At 37.4% G+C, this 23842-nt stretch overlaps 2 protein-coding genes across 14 annotated transcripts in view; both read left to right on the forward strand.

Annotated features, from left to right (window-relative positions):
* ABI1 (abl interactor 1) overlaps positions 1-23842 on the forward strand; it is a 107075-nt gene that overhangs the window by 62422 nt on the left and 20811 nt on the right. For 7 of the 13 annotated variants that reach the window (XM_012777320.2, XM_012777323.2, XM_020284107.2 and 4 more), the window contains exons 3-6: positions 12404-12580; positions 19364-19378; positions 20103-20203; positions 21457-21597. In XM_012777320.2, coding sequence (XP_012632774.1) covers positions 12404-12580; positions 19364-19378; positions 20103-20203; positions 21457-21597 — 434 coding nt within the window. The remainder of the gene's footprint in view (positions 1-12403; positions 12581-19363; positions 19379-20102; positions 20204-21456; positions 21598-23842) is intronic. The other 6 variants (XM_075997508.1, XM_012777326.2, XM_012777325.2 and 3 more) reach the window with 1 other exon arrangement.
* The window catches only part of LOC105878114 (protein nucleotidyltransferase YdiU-like), a 168301-nt gene that overhangs the window by 51726 nt on the left and 92733 nt on the right, over positions 1-23842 (forward strand). The window lies entirely within an intron of this gene.

The raw sequence follows: 23842 nt of genomic DNA on the forward strand, positions 1-23842 counted from the left end.
TTTTAATTTCGTTTTTTTTAAGACAGAGTCTTACTCTGTTGCCCTGGCTAAAGTGCCCTGGCATCAGCCTAGCTCACAGCAACCTCAAACTCCTGGTCTCACGTGATCCTCCTGCCTCAGCCTCCCAAGTAGCTGGGACTACAGACACATGCCACCATCCCCGACTGACTTTTTGTGTTTTTGGTAGAGACGGGGTCTCACTCTTGCTAAGGCTGGTCTTGAACTCCTGAGCACAAATGATACGCCCGCTTCAGCCTTAGAGTGCTACAATTACAGGCGTGAGCCACCACACCCTGCCTAGGGAGAGTTTTAAAAAATCTTATACTGAGTGTTCTAATAATTTTTATTGTATGATATTTCAGTTGATTATCTTATGTTCCCTATTGCCATTATTCTTTCTTGCAGCTCTTGATATTATTTTTGCTTATCATATCGATTCTCTCAGAATTGTTTTCCAGTGTATTATATTAGCTCTAGATTATGCCTCTTACATTACCTAAATTTAAAGGCCTTGTTTGCTTTGTATTAGGCCACTGCAGGTATTTTTTAACCAGCCCATTGTAGTGCAGTTTCATTTTATGTGTTGAAAATACAATATAAAATATTAATAAAATTCAGAAAATTACTTTTAAAATGTGAAGACTTCCTTCAAATTAAAAAAATTTGTGAGCCATTGCATCATTTCAAAACTGGACAAGGGAATTGCTAAACTGTTTATTATTTTCATTTGATGTTTAATCAATAAACAGAAACACCATCTTTTGCTAAATTTAGTGTTTTGGGTTTTTTTTGAGACAGAGTCTCACTCTGTTGCACAGGCTAGAGTGCTGTGTGCCATGGCAACAGCCTAGCTCACAGCAACTTCAAACTCCTGGGCTCAAGTGATCCTACTGCCCCAGCCTCCCGAGTGGCTGGGACTAACTAATAGGCATGAGTCACCATGCCTGGCTAATTTTTTTTTTTTTTTTTGAGACAGAGTCTCGCTTTGTTGCCTAGGCTAGAGTGAGTGCCGTGGCATCAGCCTAGCTCACAGCAACCTCAAACTCCTGGGCTCAAGCAATCCTCCTGCCTCAGCCTCCCAAGTAGCTGGGACTACAGGCATGCGCCACCATACCTGGCTGATTTTTTCTATATATATTAGTTGGCCAATTAATTTATTTCTATTTATAGTAGAGACGGGGTCTTGCTCTTGCTCAGGCTGGTTTCGAACTCCTGACCTTGAGGAATCCGCCCGCCTCGGCCTCCCAGAGTGCTAGGATTATAGGTGTGAGCCACCGCGCCCGGCCCTAATTTTTTTAATATATATTTTTAGTTGTCCAGCTAATTTGTTTCTATTTTTTTTTTTTTTTCTTTTCAGTAGAGACGGGGCTCCCACTCTTGCTCAGGCTGGTCTCGAACTCCTGAGCTGAAAGGATCTGCCCGCCTCAGCCTTCCAGAGTGCTGGGATTATAGGTGTGAGCCATTGCGCCCAGCCAAATTTAGTTCTTGAATTTTGTGAGCTTTGAATTATATAAGGCCTTTAGGAATGTACTCATGCTTTAAAAGTCTCCCCCCTCCCCATACATGTTCATGGTATCACTTCTACATTTGTCTCATATATATTCTATTTTGACTTTGTCACTTTTACCTCAGGTGCTGATTCATCAAGCATGGGCTTCATTTATGAGAACTTGTCTTTGGGTTTCTATCTTTTCTCTGGTTGGTGCTTCTGATTTCCACACCTGTAAGATCCGCCTTCTTTTTTCAAATGAATTTCATTACAATTTGTTTACCTTGGAATCATTGAGTTTTCAACCTGTCAAGACCTAAGTGCTTATTAGAGTTGCTCTGAGAAGTCCTTCAAAATCCTATTGCTAGTGGCAAAACTGGAGATTTGAACATAATTCACATTCATCATATTTCAAATATATATAATGATACCTTCACATTTTAATATGAATATTTGAATATTTTAGAAATGCTTTTTCTTTTCTTTTTTTTTTTGAGACAGTGTCTCACTCTGTTGCCTGGGCTAGAGTGCCGTAGCATCAGCCTAGCTCACAGCAACCTCAAACTCCTGGGCTCAAGCGATCCTTCTGTCTCAGTCTCCCCAGTAGCTGGGACTACAGGCATGTGCCACTATGCCTGGCTAAATTTTTACTATATATTTTTAGTTGGCCAATTAATTTCTTTGTAGTTTTGGTAGAGATGGGGTCTTGCTGACTTTTAGCAATCCGCCCACTTCGGCTTCCCAGAGTGCTAGGGTTACAGGTGTGAGCCACTGCGCCCGGCCTAGAAATGCTTTTTCTTAATTGCAGGGTTATAGATTGGGTAATTTGATAAATAAGATTTAGATTTACTTTCTTTTACTTTTTTATATCACAAATGTTATAGGTTCTAATATTATCCTATTGCCATTTTATATAAGCAAAATGGAATCTTAGTGAATTAAAATTTGTATCAAATTTTATATCTAGGCAAGTGTGGTATCTCACACCTGTAATCCCAGCTATTTGGGAGACTGAGGCAGGAGGATCACTTGAGGCCTAAAGATGGAGATCAGCCGGGAATCCTGTCTCCAAAATAAAAAAATGAAAAAAATTAGCTGGGTGTGGTGCTGTGGGCTCATAGTCTGAGCTATTTGGGAGGATAAGGGGGGAAGATTGCTTGAGCCCAGGAGTTTGAGGCTGCAGTGAGCTATAACGAGTCCCCATCTCTAAAATAAAAAATTTGTATCTAGTAAGTGAAAGAGCCAGTATTCAAACCTAGGTTTCCTGATTTCAAGTTTGCATCGCATCCCCCCTCCTCCAAAACCTCATGGTTCTAAGGATTGCTATAGGGTAGTCTCCCTGGGCCTTTTAGTCCTCTCAACTAGGATAACTCTGATTTTGTCTCTAGTATATTAAGACTAAAACTAATTTTCTCTCTATAAAATTGTTTCTTCCACTATCTAAACTGAAGAAAAAAGTATGAAAGTAAGGAAATTGATCATGAGAAAGAATTAGTCTTACTGAAAAAAGCTAACTCTCACTTAGTGAACATATGCATACTTCTGTTATACAAATGTTCTGATTTAGAACAGGTTTTGTTCCCCTCCTCCTACCCACTTTATTTGCTCACCCTGCCATATGGAGAGTTGCGCATTGCTGGACGGGTTGTGATTTGGACTTTCACATTTCAGAATTAAGAATGGAGAGTAGACCCAAAGTAGAATTTTTCAAGTAATTGCAAATAATGTCCTGAATAGTTCTGCAGTGTGAGGGAAGTAGGAAAGCTGAAAAAAAGATGATTTTAAGAAGTAGAGTTGTGGACTCCATGATGTTTGAGAAAAATAGAGAAAGAACTTGAGCCATTTTGAATTTATTTTTCCCTTGAAGACTGGGGACCGTGTGGGATGCAGTGAAATATACATGTTTGTATTTTTTTTTTCATTTTGTTTTCTCAAGTTTACTTTTTTGTAAAGATCACCATGGTTATAACCATAAAGAACAGTTTGGAAAAAGGCTAGATTGGATGCTAGTGGACCAAATGGAAGGCTATTGCAATAGCCAAGGTGAGAGATGATAGTGGACTGATTATGATTAAATTGTTGGAAACAGATTTCTCGTGGTATTTAAAGGTATATGTGACAAGATTCAGTGATATTGGATATCAAATAATTGCTAGATGTCTGACTTATTTTTTTTTTTTTTTTTTTTTTTTTTGAGACAGAGTCTCGCTTTGTTGCCCAGGCTAGAGTGAGTGCCGTGGCGTCAGCCTAGCTCACAGCAACCTCAAACTCCTGGGCTCAAGGGATCCTCCTGCCTCAGCCTCCCAAGTAGCTGGGACTACAGGCATGTGCCACCATGCCCGGCTAATTTTTTGTATATATTAGTTGGCCAATTAATTTCTTTCTATTTATAGTAGAGACGGGGTCTCGCTCTTGCTCAGGCTGGTTTTGAACTCCTGACCTCGAGCAATCCGCCCACCTCGGCCTCCCAGAGAGCTAGGATTACAGGCGTGAGCCACCGCGCCCGGCCGATGTCTGACTTATTTAACTTAATAGAGAACTAAAGTAGACACATTGACATTAGGGTTGAGTAGACTGTGTGTTTGATTTTGGGCAAATTCACTTTGAGAGGTACCATTGACATATCTGAGAGGAATGTCAGTTTTATGTATGAATCTACAACTCAGAGGAGGGGTATTGAATAGATATAGAAAAGTTAATGTGTGTATAAATGGTAATTTAAGCTGAACTGTGGATGCATTTGCCAAAGAGAGCTTATAAAGAGAAGAGTGCCTAGAACTAAACCTGGAGACATTGCTTGTATTAATATAAGATGAGCTTGCAAAGGAGACAGAGTGAATGTTCAGGGGAGGCTGAAGTAAGCCAAAGTGAGTATTATTCCATCTTTTTCACCTTCTAATGAAATCTTAGCATTTCCCCCTTTGTTGAATTATGGATTTGTAAACTTAATTACGTGTCAAGCAATATTTGGCTAAAATTTGTGCTAATTAAACTTGTCATGGACCTATTAGAAAAGGAAGGAGTTTAAAAATGTGTAGAAGAATTCTAAAAAGATGTGTCTCCGTACATTTTGTAATATCAACCACTCTATATTAAGCAATCCTCAAAATTTGGGGGGTGGGGTGGTGGTCAGAAGATATGAATTGTTTCCCATACAAACAGTTGTTTCAGGAACTGTGAAGGGTCAGAGATTTTGTCCTCCATGCAGGCTAACAGGTTCGCCTGCCACAGGTTCACAGTTGCTAGTAGAAGACTTTTGGGTCCGAGACACAGGACTTCATTACTCATGAGGGTAGCAGGAGCAGGAGTGTTAACATTTATGCGTTTCCCAAGCCCCCAGCTCCATAGAGTGGAGAAACCGAGTGGTGCCTGTGGTGCAATACAGTCTGTTACAGGAGAGGAATCTCCAGTTAGGGAACCCAAACTTTTCTGTTGGACAGTAAGCCTGCCTGACCTTTGCCCTGGAGGGAGATGACATCATTATTATACTAGACCAGCAAATAAATCTGCCCTTTGCTCCTTAGGGAGACACTGTTTCTCCATCCTTCAAGACTATTCCCTATGCAAACATACTTTAACAAATTAGTATGGAAGAAAGGGAATCAGTGCCTCCATTGGCAAGAAGTACAGAAACTTGACAGACCCCAGTATAATTGCCTTTTAACATTCACCCCTCATTTCTATAATATATCTTCTGGACTTCTGAGAAGATTTCCCATGATTATACAACTTCATTGGTCACTCCTATTAGTCTTTCTGACAGAGGCTGGGACCAGATCCATTTAGTTTGTGTTAGGGGGCATTGAATTAAGGTTATTATCAACAAAGTAGCAGGATGAGGCCAAAACTGCAATATTGACCTCAGCTATGCCCCCCAGGGTCTGAGCCAGCCAGCTGAACAAATGCCATAAACCTTTAGGGTCTACTCTAGAGAGCCAGGTGGCTTTCTCTTTAAATTTCTGTACTGACTTTCCACTTGGCCCAAGGCATTCATCTAGATATTGCAGGATGTATTGCATGTATTGCACAGATTTTGCCTTGGCCTGCCAGAAGGAAATGTAGGGCTATTTTATTATCCATAGCATTCCTGGCCAGTGAGTTGAGACTGACCTGAATGCCTCTAGGACCAACGTGATGTCATTGATTGCTTCTGCTAAAGTCAGGAACAAATTTTAAACAACTTTTTAAAATTGGATGAATCCCAAGGGATTAGTGCCTCACTATGCAGGTCACCACATTTTTCAGAGGGAAGCATTGCCTGACTTCCATACAAGAAGTACTGCCAAGGCCTGTACCTCTATAAGAATGTGTTGTTTACAGTTTCCACACCTCCCTTTAGGTGGGCTCTACTTACATCAGGGGGCATAGGCTGGGTAGTTGCTTCAGTGTGGCCTCCCTGGTGGCTGGTAGACCTTAGGGTTCCCGGTTCAGTATGAATAATTGCCCAGTACTTGTTTTTGGAGAAACTACCTGAAGGCAATCAGTTCAATCTGTCTTACTTATCTGTGCCATCAGCCAGATGGCATTCCCCTGTCCCTTGGAGTGACTGAATGATAGCTACAGGAATGGGGGTAGAAAAGACACCTTGAAGTATTGACAGGTTTTTCATGTGGGAGATGCAGGGGCTTGAACCATCCTCTGCTGCTTCTGAAAGACTTTCTGTGAGGTTAAGGAAAATGATGATCAAGTTGTGATCAGAGCTTTCTGACAGGGTGTGGACAGACCCAGCAGTTAAATTTTAGGTGCAGGAGCTGCACCGGGGAATTTTCCTCTGTGAGGGGTGATGCTGAGAGACAGAGATCACTAATGTCCCTCCTTTTTCCATACCTCCCAAATTCTAAGGTGTTTTCTCACAGGTTGCCATTGTTGCTGTATCCCTTCCACTGCTACAAAAATCAGTGTGTCCCATTCCAGTAGCTAACTTTACCTTTTTTCTAATCATCCCTGACTGAAACCCTGACCTTTTGTCTGGACAGGTTAAGCACAAGAGGGACAGGGACATTTTTATTAAATAAGAGATCCTCTTGTATCTCCCACTTTAGTCCACATGGGCCACCATAGGAGGTACTTGGTGGACATTATATTTAACCAAGTGGTCATTATCTTTATTATGTAAGTCCATGGAAAGCCAACAAAAAAGCCAGGTGGCTGAACCTGAATTAAGTTTGAATTCCCAAAGCCCTCTTTTGCCTGGGCTGCCACCCAGAGAGCAAGCATACGAATTAGGCCAGCCTGGGGTTTCCATTAGGGGAAAGAAAGAAACATCCTGCTCAGGAGTGGTCAGGGCAGAATCCCAGTGGCCAAGTGGAGATGATCTCTTCTTCCTGTTGACAGCCACATTCAGTGACCAAAGTGTTTTTTTGTGTGTCTGAATGAGGAGGTGGTGAGGGAGATAAACTCAGAAATCTGTTGAGTTGATTAAAAAAATTTTTTTTTTTTTTTTTTTTTTTTTTTTTTTTTTTGAGACAGAGTCTCGCTTTCTTGCCTAGGCTAGAGTGAGTGCCGTGGCGTCAGCCTAGCTCACAGCAACCTCAAACTCCTGGGCTCAAGCGATCCTCCTGCCTCAGCCTCCCAAGTAGCTGGGACTACAGGCACAAGCCACCATGCCCGGCTGATTTTTATATATATATATTAGTTGGCCAATTAATTTCTTTCTATTTTTATGGTAGAGACGGGGTCTCGCTCAGGCTGGTTTTGAACTCCTGACCTTGAGCAATCCGCCCGCCTCGGCCTCCCAGAGTGCTAGGAAAAATTTTTTAAATTATAATAAAGGACATATAACAGTACCATCTTTACCAGTTTTAATTGTATAGTTCAGTATTAAGTACAGTCACAATGTTGGGCAACCAATCTCCAGAACTCTTTTCATCTTGCAGAACTTTAATGGATAAAACTCTATACCCATTAAACAAGAATTCACCATTGCCTGTTGCCCCTGCTCCCAGCCCCTGATAACCACTGTCTTTACTTTTTGTCTATGAATTTCACTATTCTAGGTAGCTCATATAAGTGGAATCATATAGTATTTGTCCTTTTGTGACTGGCTTATTTCACTCTGCATAAAGTTCCATCCATGTTGTACCATGTGTCAGAATTTCCTCCTTTTTCGGGCTGAATAATATTCTATTGCATGTATACATCACATAATATCCTTTGATCTGTTGATGCACAATTGGTTTACTTGCTTCTGTGGCTATTGTATAAAATACTCCATGGAGACCCTGCTTTCAGTTCTTTCAGGTATATGCCTAGAATTGGAATTGTTGGATTATATGGTAATTTTATTTTTAATTTCTTGAGGAACCACCATACTGTTTTCCATAGTTGCTGCACCATTTTATATTCACACCAACAGTCATGAGGGCTTCAGTTTCTCCATATCCTCACCAACACTTGTTTTTTCTGTTTTTGTTTTTTTTATGGTAACCATGTTAATGGATGTGAGGTTGTATCTGCTTGTAGTTTTAATTTGCATTTCCCTAATGATGAGTGATGTTGAGCATCTTTTCATGTGCTTATCAGCCATTTGCATATCTTTTTTTGAGAAATGTCTACTCCAAGTCCTTTGCCCATTTTTTAATTGAGTTTTTTGTTGTTGAGGTTTTTTGAGTTGATTTTGAGGGGACTGTTCTAGCACTTACCAGTGTAAGATGCTTGTGGATGTTAGGCAGTGTCAAAGGCTATCACATACCTTGACTAACAGCCCATTGTTGAGTGACTTTGTCATAAAAAGCACACTATTGGCAAATTACAAATGGGTCATAGGATTGTGGGGCCCTAAAGCTACTAGTGCTTTTCTATGTGGACTTATACCAGTTGGTATAATCTCTTCTGAAGTATATGAGCATTCACAGTACAAGCATGTAAAATATCAATACCAGTTACACACTCATCAGTGGCACAAAAGAAGCCACAATAATAGTACATTGGGTTAGAGAGCTTTACTGAAAAGGACACATTAGCTTCCCTTCTCTACCGTGAACCCTCCCCAAACCTCAGCAGTTGAAAAGCGGGTAAGTTATCACTCCACAAGACTGGTATGAAGGTGACTTGGGGTCTTGTATCCAACAGAGCCATAACAGTTCCCACCCCAAAGTTTTCTAGCATACCCAGGTGTGTTTGATCTTCAGTCTCCCTTGGCAACTTGGAGAACTTGGCTCCACCCCTAATCTTTCTCTTGAAGCAGCTGAGGTTGAGGTATGGTTGGTGAGGAGGGGGTTGGGAGAGAGCAGCTCTGTACCATTAAACAAGCATGTACTTTCAGTTTTGCATGCTGGTGTAGATGCATGCTCATCAGCCAAATAAGCCCATAGTGTTTTTGGTCCACCCAAAAACCTATTTTCTGTGGCAATGTTATCATTATGGACATCCATTTCTGTATAGGAACACCTTTATTCAACAGCTACAGCCACATTGCTTTCTGGTGGGGGCAGTGGGTTTTGTCCCCATTGGCTGACTTGAGCTTAATCTGTGGGGTGGCATCATTGTTTTTAGGAGTCCATTTTAAGGTGGGGTATTTTGTGCTCCTTTGTCCAAGATAATGTCTTCCTGGATTTCAGTGCTAGGGCTAGGGGAGACTTCTAAGGCTGCAGGATTGACAGCAGAAATTAGCTAGGTCCTTTGAGCTTTTATAGTTTCTGATTCTCCAGTGAGTTACCTTCATCTGCATTTTAAACCCAATCCAGTACTGTAGACTGGTTGGTGTTGAAGCGAGTTTGTCTTAGGGAAATTTCCCCAAGAGAGCTGAAGGTCTCTTGTAGCAGACAGGACCTATTGCTAAAAAATGCTGATGCCCGTTATTGTCATCTAGAAAGGACTGATTTTTTTTTAATACAAGGTGTTACTCTGTCTAGCTAGAATGCAGTGACATCATCATAGCTCACTGCAACCTCAAACTCCTGGGCTCAAGCAATCCTCCTATCTCAGTCTCCCGGGTAACTGGGACTAGAGGCACATGCCACAATGCCCACCTAATTTTTTCTATTTTTAGTAGAGATAGGGTCTTGCTTTTGCTGGTCTTGAACTCATGACCTCAAGAGATCCCTCGTACTCCTCCTCAGCCTCCCAGAGTGTTAGGATTACAGCATGAGCCACTCCACTGGGCCTCAAAAAGATTGAATATTGACAAGACAGACTGCAGGAGGAGCTGAGCACTGGGACAGCTAGCTGTTGCCATTCTTTTTTAACAAGCATTACATGCCCATACAATGTAATTAATTACATGCCCTTCATCATCCAAGCAAACTAGCCCAGGTTCTAAATATTTGCCTGGTTCTACCTACGATGGCTTCAGATTTTCCTTTTTTCACACTTAGTGTAGATGCATCTCTGTAATTCTTACCCAAAAGGGAACAGAACCCCTCTCCCTTTGCCAGGCAAGCCTTAGCACTGATTGTTGATGGGGCACACCTGCTGAGGCTGACTGTCAGCTTGATGAGGAAGTCCTCCCATCTGGAGGAGAGTTGGCAGTAACCAAGGCTTCATTCAGGCTGTTGTCCTTTAATCTGCCTACTTCCTGGTACTCAGCCTGAAACTTCCTCTTCAATTTAGGCTCATTAACAGGCAACAGAGCGGAAGACTTTTCATTGCCTGGGTGACCATACAATTTGGTTAACATGTTCACTAACAATGCTCATAGACTTTTCTCAGTTCCTGTTAACTGGCCTTTTCTTACCTTTATAGAAAGCGTTGTCTCTGTCAACATTCTATTGTCATTGCCAAAATTGTCAAAAATTGTGAAGGGCCTGAGTTATCCTTGCAAGGTAACAAGTTTGCCTAGTGTAATTTCATGCATTCTGTTGGAAAACATGAGACTCTTGGGTCAGAGACAAAGGATTTGATTAGTCATGGCAATAGCAGTACCCAGAGTGTCAGTGTCAGCATTTGTGCCGGATAACAGAGCCCTGGTTTCCAGAGTGTACTGCAGAGAGAGCCAGGTGATGCCTACACACACAGTCGGTGTATTAGAGGAAAGAGACTCCCAACTTAGGGGACCAGATCTTTTATAGTGGGCAGAAAACCTTTTTAACATTTGTCTGGAGGGTTATATTATCTTTATTATATTGGACAGTAAACAACCTGCCCTTTGCTTTCCAAGGAGATGCTGTATTTTCGAAGATTGTTTATATAAACATCCAGAACAAAGGGAGTTAGTGCATCTTTTCCCAGAATGTACAGAAATGCTACACGAGCATATAGAGAGGTGTCTCTTTCCAGCTTGTTTTGGGGTTGTGAGAGCATTTTTAAATTTTTGAGAAAGAGTCTTGCTTTGTCACCCTGTCTAGAGTTCAGTGGCATCACCAGAGGTCACTGCAACTTCAAACTCCTGGCCTCTAGTGATCCTCCTGCCTTGGCCTCCCAAAGTGCTATGATTACAAGTGTGAGCCACAGTGCCCAGCTGTGATAGTATTTCTGATTATAGGTTCTTTACTAATCAATCTAAAAATCCTGGTGAAATAAGACAGAATTTTAATAGATCCATTTCAATCATAATATTAAGGTTTTCTTTCTTTCTTTCTTTTTCTTTCTTTCTGTCTGTCTGTCTGTCTGTCTGTCTGGTCTGTCTGTCTGTCTGTCTGTCTGTCTGTCTGTCTGTCTGGTCTGTCTGTCTGTCTTGTCTGTCTTTCTTGACAGAGTCTCACTCTCTTGCCTGGGCTAGAGTGCCGTAGCATCAGCCTAGCTCACAGCAACCTCAAACTCCTGGGCTCAAACAATCCTCCTGTCTCAGCCTCCCGGGTAGCTGGGACTACAGGCACGTGCCACTGTGCCTGGCTAATTTTTTTGTTTTTTTATTTTTAGTTGTTCAGCTAATTTCTTTCTATTTTCAGTAGAGATGGGATCTCTCTCTTGCTCAGGCTGGTCTTGAACTCCTGAGCTCAAGCAATCCTTCCGCCTCAGCCTCCCAGCGTGCTAGGACTATAGGCGTGAGCCACTGTGCCCAGCCAAGGTGTTCTTTCTGACAATACCTTTTTTCCTTTCTTTTTGCTGCTTCAGTTCAGTTTAGATCCTGGCCTTTTCTTACCTGGACTACCATAATTGTCTCCTAGCTTGTTTCACTGCCTATAGTTTTGTTCTTTCTAGCCTCAACACAACTGTTTAGAGGGGTCTTCTTAAAATGCACATATGATCATGTCACCCAATTTAAATTTGTCATCCATTCTGCATTACTATTAGGACAAAGTTTTAAGTTGTTGAACAGTTTTGTATTTATTTCTTATGTGCTGACCCATCCAGTTTTTAAATGTCGACAACTAAATAAAATATATTTTTACAGAAAGCCTCGTAGGCTGGTAGTAGGTAGGCTGCACCAAACAAGTTTCTAGGCTGCTTATTGACAGTTGACAATTTATAATTCTATACTTTTGTCTGTAGCACATTGTTCTTTCTGCCTTTAATAATTTCCATATCTGCCTCTTATACTCCTATTCATCATTTAAAACCTACCTACTCTGTAAATCCTTCAGGTGAACTCTTTTCAACCTAGTTAGGTGTCTTGCTCTCAGCACCTTTATAGTAATTTCAAATAAGCTGTGCATGTGTCATTACAGCAATGACCTCATTGTGTGATAATTACTGATTGTTTTTTATCTGCATCCCCATTAAATAAAGTGTAAGCTACTTGGAACAGGACTTCTTTCCCCTTCTATACACATAGCAAGTCTTTAGGGACAAAAACCCCTGCTTTCCTCAGAATTGTTTTAGAATCAGATCCATTAAATGATTTGGTGCTTTTAATCACCTTTAAATATTTCCTGCTTTTAGTTTTGTATAATTTCCTTAATTTTAAAGAGAAAGATAAGGTATTCACTAGAAAAGAGACATTTAGTACAGTCCTATGGTCCAATATTTATGGACCTCATATATATGATTTACCATGTCAAATAATTTCTTGTTTTGTTCAAATTTAAAATACAGACTGTGGATATTCATAAAGAGAAAGTGGCTCGAAGAGAGATTGGTATTCTGACAACAAATAAGAATACATCAAGAACTCACAAAATAATAGCACCTGCAAATATGGAACGCCCTGTAAGGTATATTCGGAAACCTATTGACTACACAGTTCTGGATGATGTGGGCCATGGTGTCAAGGTAAACATTTTATATTACATTAACGAGCTAATTTGTATATCCAATAAATATTTTAGATAGGAAATGTGATAATTTTCTTAATAGATTCTCTTTAGCTAGTAACTAGCATAATAATTTTCATAAAATATTTAACATTAGTTATGTATTTACTAAGCTTGGGGCAGACTTTTACCTACAGAATCGGCTATATTCAAAAAGTTATTGGCTGGGAGTGGTGGTAATCCCAGCACTCTGGGAGGCTTGAGGCAGGAGGATTGCTTGAAATCAGGAGTTCGAGACCAGCCTCAGCAAGAGCAAGACCCCGTCTCTACTGAAAATAGAAAGAAATTAGCTGGACAACTAAAAATAGAAGAAAAAAAAATTAACCAGGCACAATGGTGCACACCTGTAGTCTCAGCTACTCAGTAGGCTGAGGCAGGAGGATCGCTTGAGCTCAGGAGTTTGAGGTTGCTGTGAGCTAGGCTGACGCCATGACACTCTAGCCCAGGCAATACACTGAGACTCTGTCTCAAAAAAAAAAAAAAAAAAGTTATTAAAACTTAAAAATAGTTATTCATTAAATAAACCATTTAAATCCTAGACTATTATTTGTAAGGTCGTGTTGTGAATGGCATGTCTCACTTTCACTACTGAATAAATATTTAAAAATAACAATCTATGTGCTTTCCAGAATTGGTCTAGAAAATAATTTATAAATCCTTACACTTGGCCGGGCGCTGTGGCTCACGCCTGTAATCCTAGCTCTTGGGAGGCCGAGGCGGGCGGATTGCTCAAGGTCAGGAGTTCGAAACCAGCCTGAGCAAGAGCGAGACCCCGTCTCTACTATAAATAGAAAGAAATTAATTGGCCAACTGATATATATATATATAAAATTAGCCGGGCATAGTGGCGCATGCCTGTAGTCCCAGCTACTCGGGAGGCTGAGGCAGAAGGATCACTGGAGCCCAGGAGTTTGAGGTTGCTGTGAGCTAGGCTGACGCCACGGCACTCACTCTAGCCTGGACAACAAAGCGAGACTCTGTCTCAAAAAAAAAAAAAAAAAAAAAAAAATCCTTACACTTTTATTTCTAAATATGTATATATATAATATTTTTATATCTATGTTTATATATGGATTGAATTACAACTTATAAAAAATGAAAATCGTATGTAATTTTCTTTTGTGTAAATACACAATTTTGTGTAAATCCCACAATTAAAAAAAAAAATCTCCCTTTTAGGAGAGAGATTATTAATTGCCCATGTCCATTTCTAAGCATGGCAAAATTAGCTCATCTTGAAGTATACCTGTATTCTGTCAATTTTTTGGTATTCATGGGTCATTTTGCAAGCATCTGGAATGACCTAAATTCTTTAGCCATCTGTGTTCAGGATAAACTGTTCCTTTTAAATGTAGTTATCCCTTTCCAAGAGGACCATTATTTAATTTTGTTTCTGGTCTTCAGAATATTTTATAATAATCTTAAAGGAGTAGGCTAGAATCATGAAGCTTTTCCTAGCAGATTGATGTGACCCAGTACTATTGCTATGTATGTTGGATTCTGGATTTTTTGGGCTTCCCAGTCGAGAGAGGAGGATAGCTGACAACATTGACCTTTATTCAACTTTTCTCTGAGACTGTTGGAATCTCCCCTTCACTTTCATGATTGGAAGTTATATATAAAGTTGAAAGACTTTGGAAATATAGTGGAGACTACAGTTTCTTTCTTGTATTTTATCCAGGGGTATGGCTAGGGTTGTATAGGAGTTTAAATTCAATTTTAATTTAAGGTATTTTATACTGGATTGATCTACGAGATTTGAGTTTTGAGAGTCTGGGAAAAGTGTCTTTTATGTTATTACCCATCTTGGGGTTAAAAAATATATATATGTGCATGCATATACATGTACCTCTATACACATGCACACATACACACTTGCTCATGTCTCCCCCTTTTGCCCCATCTTGATTTTTCTTCCTATTGAAACAACACAAAATCATTTAAAAAATTCTGTCATTACCTTAGAAGTGTATATCCTTCATTATATCATTCTTCTCCTAATAATTGTGTATAACAATTTAAGACGTAGTACCTAGCTGAGAATAAGATGAATGAAAATTTTACAGGGAGGTTTTAGCTAAAGTATATACAGAACATAATATATGCTGAAAGTATATGGAGGTGAATTTTGACAATTTACTTTCTAATCATAATATGGATACATTAGAGAAAGGGTGTTTTTTTGTTGTTTGGTTTTTTTTTTTTTTTTTTTGAGACAGTCTTGCTTTGTTGCCCAGGCTAGAGTGAGTGCCGTGTCGTCAGCCTAGCTCACAGCAACCTCAAACTCCTGGTTTCAAACAATCCTACTGCCTCAGTCTCCCAAGTAGCTGGGACTACAGGCATGCACCACCATGCCCGGCTAATTTTTCTATATATATTAGTTGGCTAATTAATTTCTTTCTATTTATAGTAGAGACGGGGTCTCGCTCTTGCTCAGGCTGGTTTGCAACTCCTGACCTCGAGCAATCTGCCCGCCTCGGCCTCCCAAAGTGCTAGGATTACAGGCGTGAGCCACCACGCCTGGCCTGTTTTGTTTTTTAATTTTTTTGAGACAGGGTCTCCCTCTGTTGCCTAGGCTAGAGTGCCGTGGCGTCAGCCTAGCTCACAGCAGTCTCAAACTCCTGGGCTCAAGTGATCTTTCTGCCTCAGCCTCCCAAGTAGCTGGAACTACAGGCATGTGCCACCGTGCCCGGATAACTTTTTAGTTGGCCAATTAATTTCTTTGTATTTTTAGTAGAGACGGGGTCTCACTCTTGTTCAAGCTGGTTTTGAACTCCTGACCTTGAGCGATCCTCCCGCCTTGGCCTCCCAGAGTGCTAGGATTATAGGTGTGAGCCACTGCACCCGGCCCGCTTTTAAATTTTTATTGTGATAAAATATAACATTTAATAAAATGTACTATTTAACTATATTTAAATGTATAGTTCTCTTACATTAAGTTCCTTCGCATTGTTGTGCAGGCTATGTTAAAATATTTTTTTGGCTAGGGGTAGGAGAGTAGGTTGTCTGTGAGAACAATATATTTTAGAAGCTAATATGTGGCATATTTGTCTATATTTTGTTTCTGTGATTTACAAATACATATGACACATAAACACACAATTATTTTTTCCCTAGTAGGCTTATTGCTGTTTTATTGCCTTAGTTTTATGATTTCTCTAAAGTATCATTGTTGGCTTAAATATTTCTAGAGGATCATAGAGATGCATGTGGATAGGAATTTCAGTCTGAACAAATGCCAGGGCCAAAACTATTAGAAGGAGACGTTTAAATTTATTTAAAATTTGGTATTTTAAATGTTGGGAGACACTACTTATAGCTTTAGAATTATTTTTTTTTCCTTTGCCTACTTTTCCATTTAGAAGTTTGTTTTGTCTTATTTGTAAGAGTCCTTTTTAAAGGAAATTAGTCCTTCATTTATTAACAGATAGTATTTCCTCATATTGCTGTTTGGCTTTTGACTTTGATGTTTTGGTATTTTAAAAAATACATACAAAGTTTAAAAAATTTCATGTAAATATATTAATATTTTTCTTATAACTACTAGGTTTTATGCTTAAGGTTTCCACACTCCAAGATTAATAGTCCATCATATTTTCTTATTTTGTGATATAGATTTTAGTGTTTTGGTGTTTGTATTTGATATAGCTAGGTTTCATTTAAACAATATTTATTGTGTTAATGCATTTTGTACTATGAAATGTACAGCACACCTAAGTTTAGTAGGAATTAAAAATATGGAAAAAATATGCTAAGGTAAGTCTGGTTTGATTTTTTGAAACAGTGTAAGATATGGATAAGATCCCGGCATAGAGAAACTATTAATATCAGAACATATTTATAAAGGAGAATGAAAGATCTTTATAAGTGAGCACAAGTTTTAGAGTAAGCTAGAGTAGGGAAGGCTTGGATATGTAGCAGAGAAGTTTAAGTTTATTTTTGATGCACAGTAATAACAGTTAACACTATTATAGCCTGATTCATAATCTGCAAAGGACTTTGCATATATAGTCAGCCCACTGGAGCTCTGGGTTCCCCATCTGTGGATTCAACCAACCCTGGATCAAACATATCTGGAAAAAAATTTAAAAATGACAAATACAGCAATATAAAATAAGTAAAAAAATATAGTATAACAGCTTTTACATAGCATTTACATTGTATTAGGTATTAGAAATAATTTAGAGGTGATTTAAAATATACAGGAGGATATACCTAGGTTAGTTACATGCAAATACTGTGCCATTTTATTTAAGGGACTTGAGCATCCTTGGATTTTGCTATCCACAAGTGTCCTAGAACCAATCCTTCATGGATACCAAAGGACTAGTGTATATTAGTATGTGTTTATGTGCTTGTTCTTAAGCTTCAAAAGACCAGGTGATATTTTATTAGTGATGTTAAAAGATAAACTTAAGCACATTAAAATTTTTTAGAGTTTATTTGAGCAGACAGTGATTCATGAATTGGGCAGCTCCATACCAGAGGGGACATTAGGGAAAGTACAGGGAAACCAGACAGAGAAAATATTTGATTGGTTAGACGTTAATTGATGGTTTCTGATTAGTAAAGTCCCTAGTTAGGTTAGTGGCAGTTTCTCATTGATTAAGTTACTCTGAGTTTAATTTTGGTTTACTCATGTAGGAACCAGAACATCAGAGTCTTATTAACTTTAATGGTCTCCCAATTAATTTGTTTTAACAGTGTAGACACTAAAGTTTTATAATATTTACATAGCAATGATGTTTTTTAAAAAGTTTTAACTTTATTAAACAGAGGAGTAAGAATTATTTCAAGGAAAGAATTGGCCTTATAGTACCTATGGTACTACCTACCCTACCCTACTTAGAATATAAGGAAGAATCAAAGAGAATTCTTTTGTTTTTAACCTAAGATTCCAGGCAAATGGTAAAATTACTCTTTTATAAATATAAATGTTAAGGAAATGAAATGAGATATTAAGGAAATAAAAATAATTCTTGTTTTAGATATATTTTGAGGACATTTAAGTGGAAAAGTTTTATAGGTTTCTAGCAATTATAATATTTTGAGCTGTAAAATATAGAGATGATTTTCTACCAACACTCCTCAACCCCAACTCATCTGCATCCATAAGCACACTTAATAGAGGAGGCTGAGCTCCACAGGAAGTTAAAGGTTTTATCATTGCATAATAGTGCAGAGTTCAACTAAAAATTTCACTCCCAATCTAATTCTCTTTTTATGCTTTCATTTGGCACCAGCTTATGCTTGGATGCTACTGTTTTTGTTTATTGTTCATGTTAAACAACAAATGAGGGAAGATGGGTGGGCATATTTAGAATATTTTCTTGATTATTTTAGGATAGTATTTAGTGTATTATGTATACACATTATAAGATAAGATATACATTAGGATATGCATATACTGAAGTATATATATACTATAATACATATAAAATGATAATATATACATTAGTATATTTTATCTTCAAGGATTCTAGTGTTAGTCAAATTCAATTTTCTAAATCAAGGGTGAAATGTAGTGGTGAGGTAGAGTTCCAGATGTTGTTTCTGGATAAAAGTGAGCAATATCATTTTAAACATACATTCAAGAATACTAAATTTCTGGCACAGTTTCCATAAATGAGAATGTATTCAAGAGAATGTAAATTCCTCCTTTGGATGATTTTCCTTAATATTGCCTGAAAAATGGCACATACTTATTGAGACTGGCAGATGTTATGGAAAGAACTTAAAACTCAGAAAATCTAAAAAAACTTAAACTAAAACCTGAAGATATTTTTTCTTTTTTTTATTATAATTTTTAAAAATTTATACATTTTTTAAAATGTTTTTCTTTTTTTTTTCTTTGTCACCCTACAAGAACTTTGACTAAGATATTTTTTCTCAATGGCATAGTACCAGTAGTGAAGCTTTAGGACTGCGATCATTGTTTCATGTGTGTAAGCTAGTCACCTTTTGTAGGAGTAGCCTTTAGGATCAAAGTAGCTTTTTTCAATTTTGAATTTTGACTAAATCGGTTCAGGAGAAAACTTAGAACTAAAGCTATCTATACCTTCCTACTAGTGTTGGCCTGCTCAAGATTTGGGTTCATAAGGTATTAATAGAAATGAGAGGGTTTTCCAGACCCTGTTTTTTTATTCCTTAGTTAGAATCTGGCTAAGCGATTACTGGGTATGGTGATTTTGTTTTTAAATACCAAGGCGCTAAGTTCCTTTTTTTTAGTTTGGAAGCAACCTGTGATTTTGAATTTTAACATTTGAAGTTTACCACTTTTTAAAATACTATACTACAATTCAAGTAATGAATACTCATACTTGGGCATTCATTATCCAGTAAAGTCTCAGGTGTTGTACATTGATGTGTTAAAATAGCTTTATATCTAATGCGTTATGGTGTTTATAGTTAAATTACAGAATTTTTTTTCATCTATGATTCAGTTGGATTAGTTACATAGGATAAAATACTGACCTAAGAAATTATTGGGCCTGCACGAGATTGGCATATAAATAAGTGGTGGTTTCCTTATGAATATATTTCTTTTGAAAAATACATAAAACGTATGAATATTTGCCCAGTACTTATGGATATCTTTTTCTGTATGAAATATTTGAAATGTGGCTGGATAAAAGCTTATTAACATGAATTGAATAACTGTAAATGTAAACCTGTCCTATCAGATATAACTTATCTAGCATTAATTTCTACCTTTTCCCCCCCTTTTTTTGCCAACGTAAAGTGGCTAAAAGCCAAGGTAAGAGACGTTACTTATTTGATCCACAGTATTCCCTCTATATTGATAGAGGCTGCAGAGCCACTAAAATGTGAAAACTCTTCTTATGTCTGTCTGCTTTCCCCTGTAGGATTTACGTAAATTAAATATACTCAAATTCAGTTCAAATCAGCAACATTTAGCTTGGCTGTGTTAATATATCAAAGATATATTGACATCTGCATTTATATAGGAACATTAATTTTGCTAACATTTATTGCTTTGCTCATTTTTTGATAGTTGCCTTGCTTTCATTGACTTACAATTAGGAGGTTTCCCAGACATCATATGTGACTTTGTTACTGAATTGTTAGGATACAGATGATTTTTCAGATGGATATTTTAGTAAATTGATGGTGAAATCTATAGTTTATATTTATGCACCCATTTCAAAATTGTTAGGAAACACAGTGTTTGATGCAGATAAGTTTGATCTCCATGAATATGCTTTGCAATGAACTAATGTATGAAATGCAATAATCTCACCTGTATTGGGCCATAAATTGATGGGAATGGCACAAAATAATAGGAAAAAACAAGTGCAAGTGGTTCCTTGACTTTTTAAAATATAGTACCAAAGTCTTATTAAAACTGTCTGGGAATCCTTACTTCACATTCTGATATTAAAAAAATAATAATACATGGTGTTAAAACACCAGGAGAACAATTTGATATAAAAATAAAAGCGTTTCTTTCCACATTTTAGCATGGAAATAACCAGCCTGCAAGAACTGGCACACTGTCGAGAACAAATCCTCCTACTCAGAAACCACCGAGTCCTCCCATGTCAGGCCGGGGAACATTGGGGTAAGAATTCAACTACATTTTAGAAAAGAATTCATATGCTTAAAGGAAAGGTATTTCTTTGACTTAAGGAAATACCTTAAGTCAAATGTATGGATCCTTGCCATGGGACCCTCTCTATGTGACACTACCTGCTACAAATTCATTTTAACTCTTAGTTCCCTGAACCAAATCCAAAATGAATCTGCCTGCTGTATAATAGCCTCTGTAGAAGTCTGTATGAGAAAAGATTTGTATATGTGTTAATGGCATTATTTATTTTTTTGTCTTCTAATTACTTTAACTATAAATCTGACTTAAGTTTGTTTTAGATGGAATGAATGACCAGAGGATTATGTATGGTGCCTTCACATGTATTTACAATATTTATATTACAGAACTTTGAACAAGTGGTCTACTTTATGTACTTTGGCTTGGTTGCCTGCGGCTTTTCTGTTTCTCCTATTATGTGGCACCTGTGCTTAGAGACTCTTTACTTGAAGTACTTTTAACTGTGCTTCTGCTGGCAGCCTTAGGCCCCTTCATACTAGAGTAGCTTTATGGGAAGGCCAAATAGAGAAGTAGAAAGTTGGTGGCCTCTTCCTTCCTGATTCTTAATTACTAAATATACTGAATACTTGGCAAGACATTACATTTCTTTAAGATTGTTCACCTTAACACAGGAAATACTATATTAGATTTCTTGTTTTTCGTGGAGGGATTATAGAACAATCAACTTTTTCAGAGGATCTTAGTTTCTGTTTTCATTCTTTAAAACCTCTGCCTTTGGAAAAAAATGAAATTATTAAACAGATAAGTGATAATCATTGAGAATATAATGGCATTACATTCTGATCCTAGATCAGAGTATTTCTCCATTTATTTCCATATTGACATAGGGAAAAAAAAGTTGTAGCTACGTACGTAAATAAATTTAGTTCTCTGTGTAAAGGACAGTGGCTTATGGGCAACTGAGCTGGTAATGTACATTTCAAAGTTTGACATTGAGCATTTAAAAAATTATAGCCATTATTTTTAGAAATGAGGTTAGAACTTTAAATACCCTTTGCTATGTTTTTCCTAAGAAAAGGTAACAAATTTTCCTTTTTGTGTTAAAGTAACTAAATTAATATACCCAATTTAGAATATTTTTAAAAATTACAAACTATTAAAAATTTAAAAAAATTGTTACACTCGATCACACAGGGACAGTCACAAATTTGGGGGGGAAATACTATTTTATCTTTCTTATTCCTTTCTCTACTATGTTTCTTTAGACGGAATACTCCGTATAAAACCCTGGAACCTGTTAAACCCCCAACAGTTCCTAATGACTACATGACGAGTCCTGCTAGGCTGGGAAGTCAGCATAGTCCAGGCAGGACAGCTTCTTTAAATCAGAGACCAAGGACACACAGGTAAATCTTCAGGTTGAACATTTGAATATCTGAGAGTGGGTGTTATTGACTGGTGACAAACTCCTACAAAGGTGCTGAGCATAGGTGAAGTACTACTTTAATGCTGATACCAAATGTAAAAGTTGGAGGTAATAATATTGCATATGTTTCTGTAAATTTGTGTCTTTACTTCTGTTTTTTTAGATTTTGTTAAGATTGTTAGTATTTCCTCCTTTTGACAGAGATACAGACATATTTATTTGATTCAAGGTGAAAGAATGTTGTTTTAAACAGTGTTTTAAAAAAGGGTAAGACAGCCACTCTTAAATATTTTTGGAGGAAAGGTTAAATACTGTAAAAATTATACAATATGATTTAAACTTTAAGAGATTGGAGAAAAGATTTAGCTTAAGTCAGAGGAATAATTTAGATTGATACACTGGAATATGTTGTTATGTATATTATTTTTAAATGTTCTAAAAATCAAATACCTAGTGGGTTCTTAAAAAACTTCATATGCAGCATAACATATATTCAGAAAAGTATATGCTTTGTTAAGTAAATACAGCTTGATGGACAGTATACACTCATGTAACCCTCTCCTGGATTGGAAAACAGAACATTACTAGCAACTCAGAAGTGCCCCCTCCTCATCCTCTTTCTCAATTATTGTCTCTACCTTCTTCCACCCAAAAGTCGCCAGTTTAGTTTTTGAGCACTTTTATAAAGTCAGGTAAGTTTATTATATAAATTAGTTTGTTTTATTATTCAGTTTTATTTCCTAATAACTTGAGCAAGGAGCATCTCTTTGCCTTTTAGGTTGGTAAATTACAGATAACTTAGCAAAATTATTTTTGGGAATTCAACTAAGTGGGGTCTATCAAGCTGTGAGATGCTAGGTACTTGGTATTTATGTAAATAAATAGTTGATATCTACAGATACTACATCAGCTCAGGTTCAATGAGGACCCAAATTGTTCTCTTTTTATGTTTATTATTATTGAATTATTGGATCAAAGTATGGTTTTCTCTATAGTGGAAGTAGTAATTGTTTAATCACATATAACAACCAGTTCTTAAGAGTTAACTTCATTAGATATTGGGCATATACCAATAAGGTGTCATTCTTTTTTTCAATCTTTTTTTCTTTTTCTCATCCTGTTAGAGCAAGGATCAACAAACTTATTCCTCTAAAGGGACAGATTGTCATCATTTTAGGATTTGCAGGCCATATGGTTTCTGTTGCAATAACTCAATTCTGTCATTGTAGCATAAAAAGCAGGCATAGACAATATGTAAATGAAAGAACATTGCTGTGTTCCAGTAAAACTTTATTTATAATATAATAATTTTAATGTGTTACAAATTATTATTCCCCTTTTGATTTATTTTTCTATTTAAAAATGTAAAAAATGGTCTTAGCTCACAGGTCGTAAAAAACAGGCAGTGGACCCGCTTTAGCCCACAGGCCATAATTTGTCAACTCCTATGGTAGTGAAGAGGTATGTAAGCCAAAATTGTAGATAAGAATAAGTGCTAAAATATTCATGTCTATGATGCAGTGATGACCCATAGCTGAATATTTACCTGGCTTAAGGGAGTTAGGGAGGCCTTCACATCTAAGCTACTTTTGTCATACAAAATGGATTTTTTCTCTTTCATTAACATGTGATAATCTAATTATAGAATGGTCATATTGGGGAAGAAGAAAAAAGTCTTATCCAGGCATCTCAAATCTTTGACCTATTGAGTTTCTGGGCTTATTGAGCAAATGATGTTGATTTCAAAATATAATATGGAGCTTAAGGCTACATGTGCACGTATATATGTTTTCACACATATACATGTGTGCACATATTACTAAGAACACTTGGATGATGCAAGATCATACTCCTTTCTAAAAACAACTAGAAAGTGTCAGGTCTTAAAGCTAAAAGGATCTACTGATCCTTACAGCTAATAAGAAGTAAAATACTAGGGAGTTGGTTAGAGTTTATTAGTAGCAACTATTTCAGAATATCTCACTGAAACTTCACTACTGTCTTTGTTGTTATGCTCATTGTATATGAAATTTCCCTGTTTTATCACCTTTCTCTGAGATAAGTGGAAATTTTCATATTAATCTCTGGCTAGAGTTGTTACCCTTTTTACTTATTTCCATAGTATCTGTACATTCTTTTGTAGTATCCATCACACTATTTTTTAATGTCTGTTTTCCCATGCATGACTGTGAGCTCAATGACAATGTGGTTCCTGTTTGCAGTGT

The sequence above is a fragment of the Microcebus murinus genome, chromosome 25, assembly GCF_040939455.1.
Source record: "Microcebus murinus isolate Inina chromosome 25, M.murinus_Inina_mat1.0, whole genome shotgun sequence".
NCBI classification, from domain to species: domain Eukaryota; kingdom Metazoa; phylum Chordata; class Mammalia; order Primates; family Cheirogaleidae; genus Microcebus; species Microcebus murinus.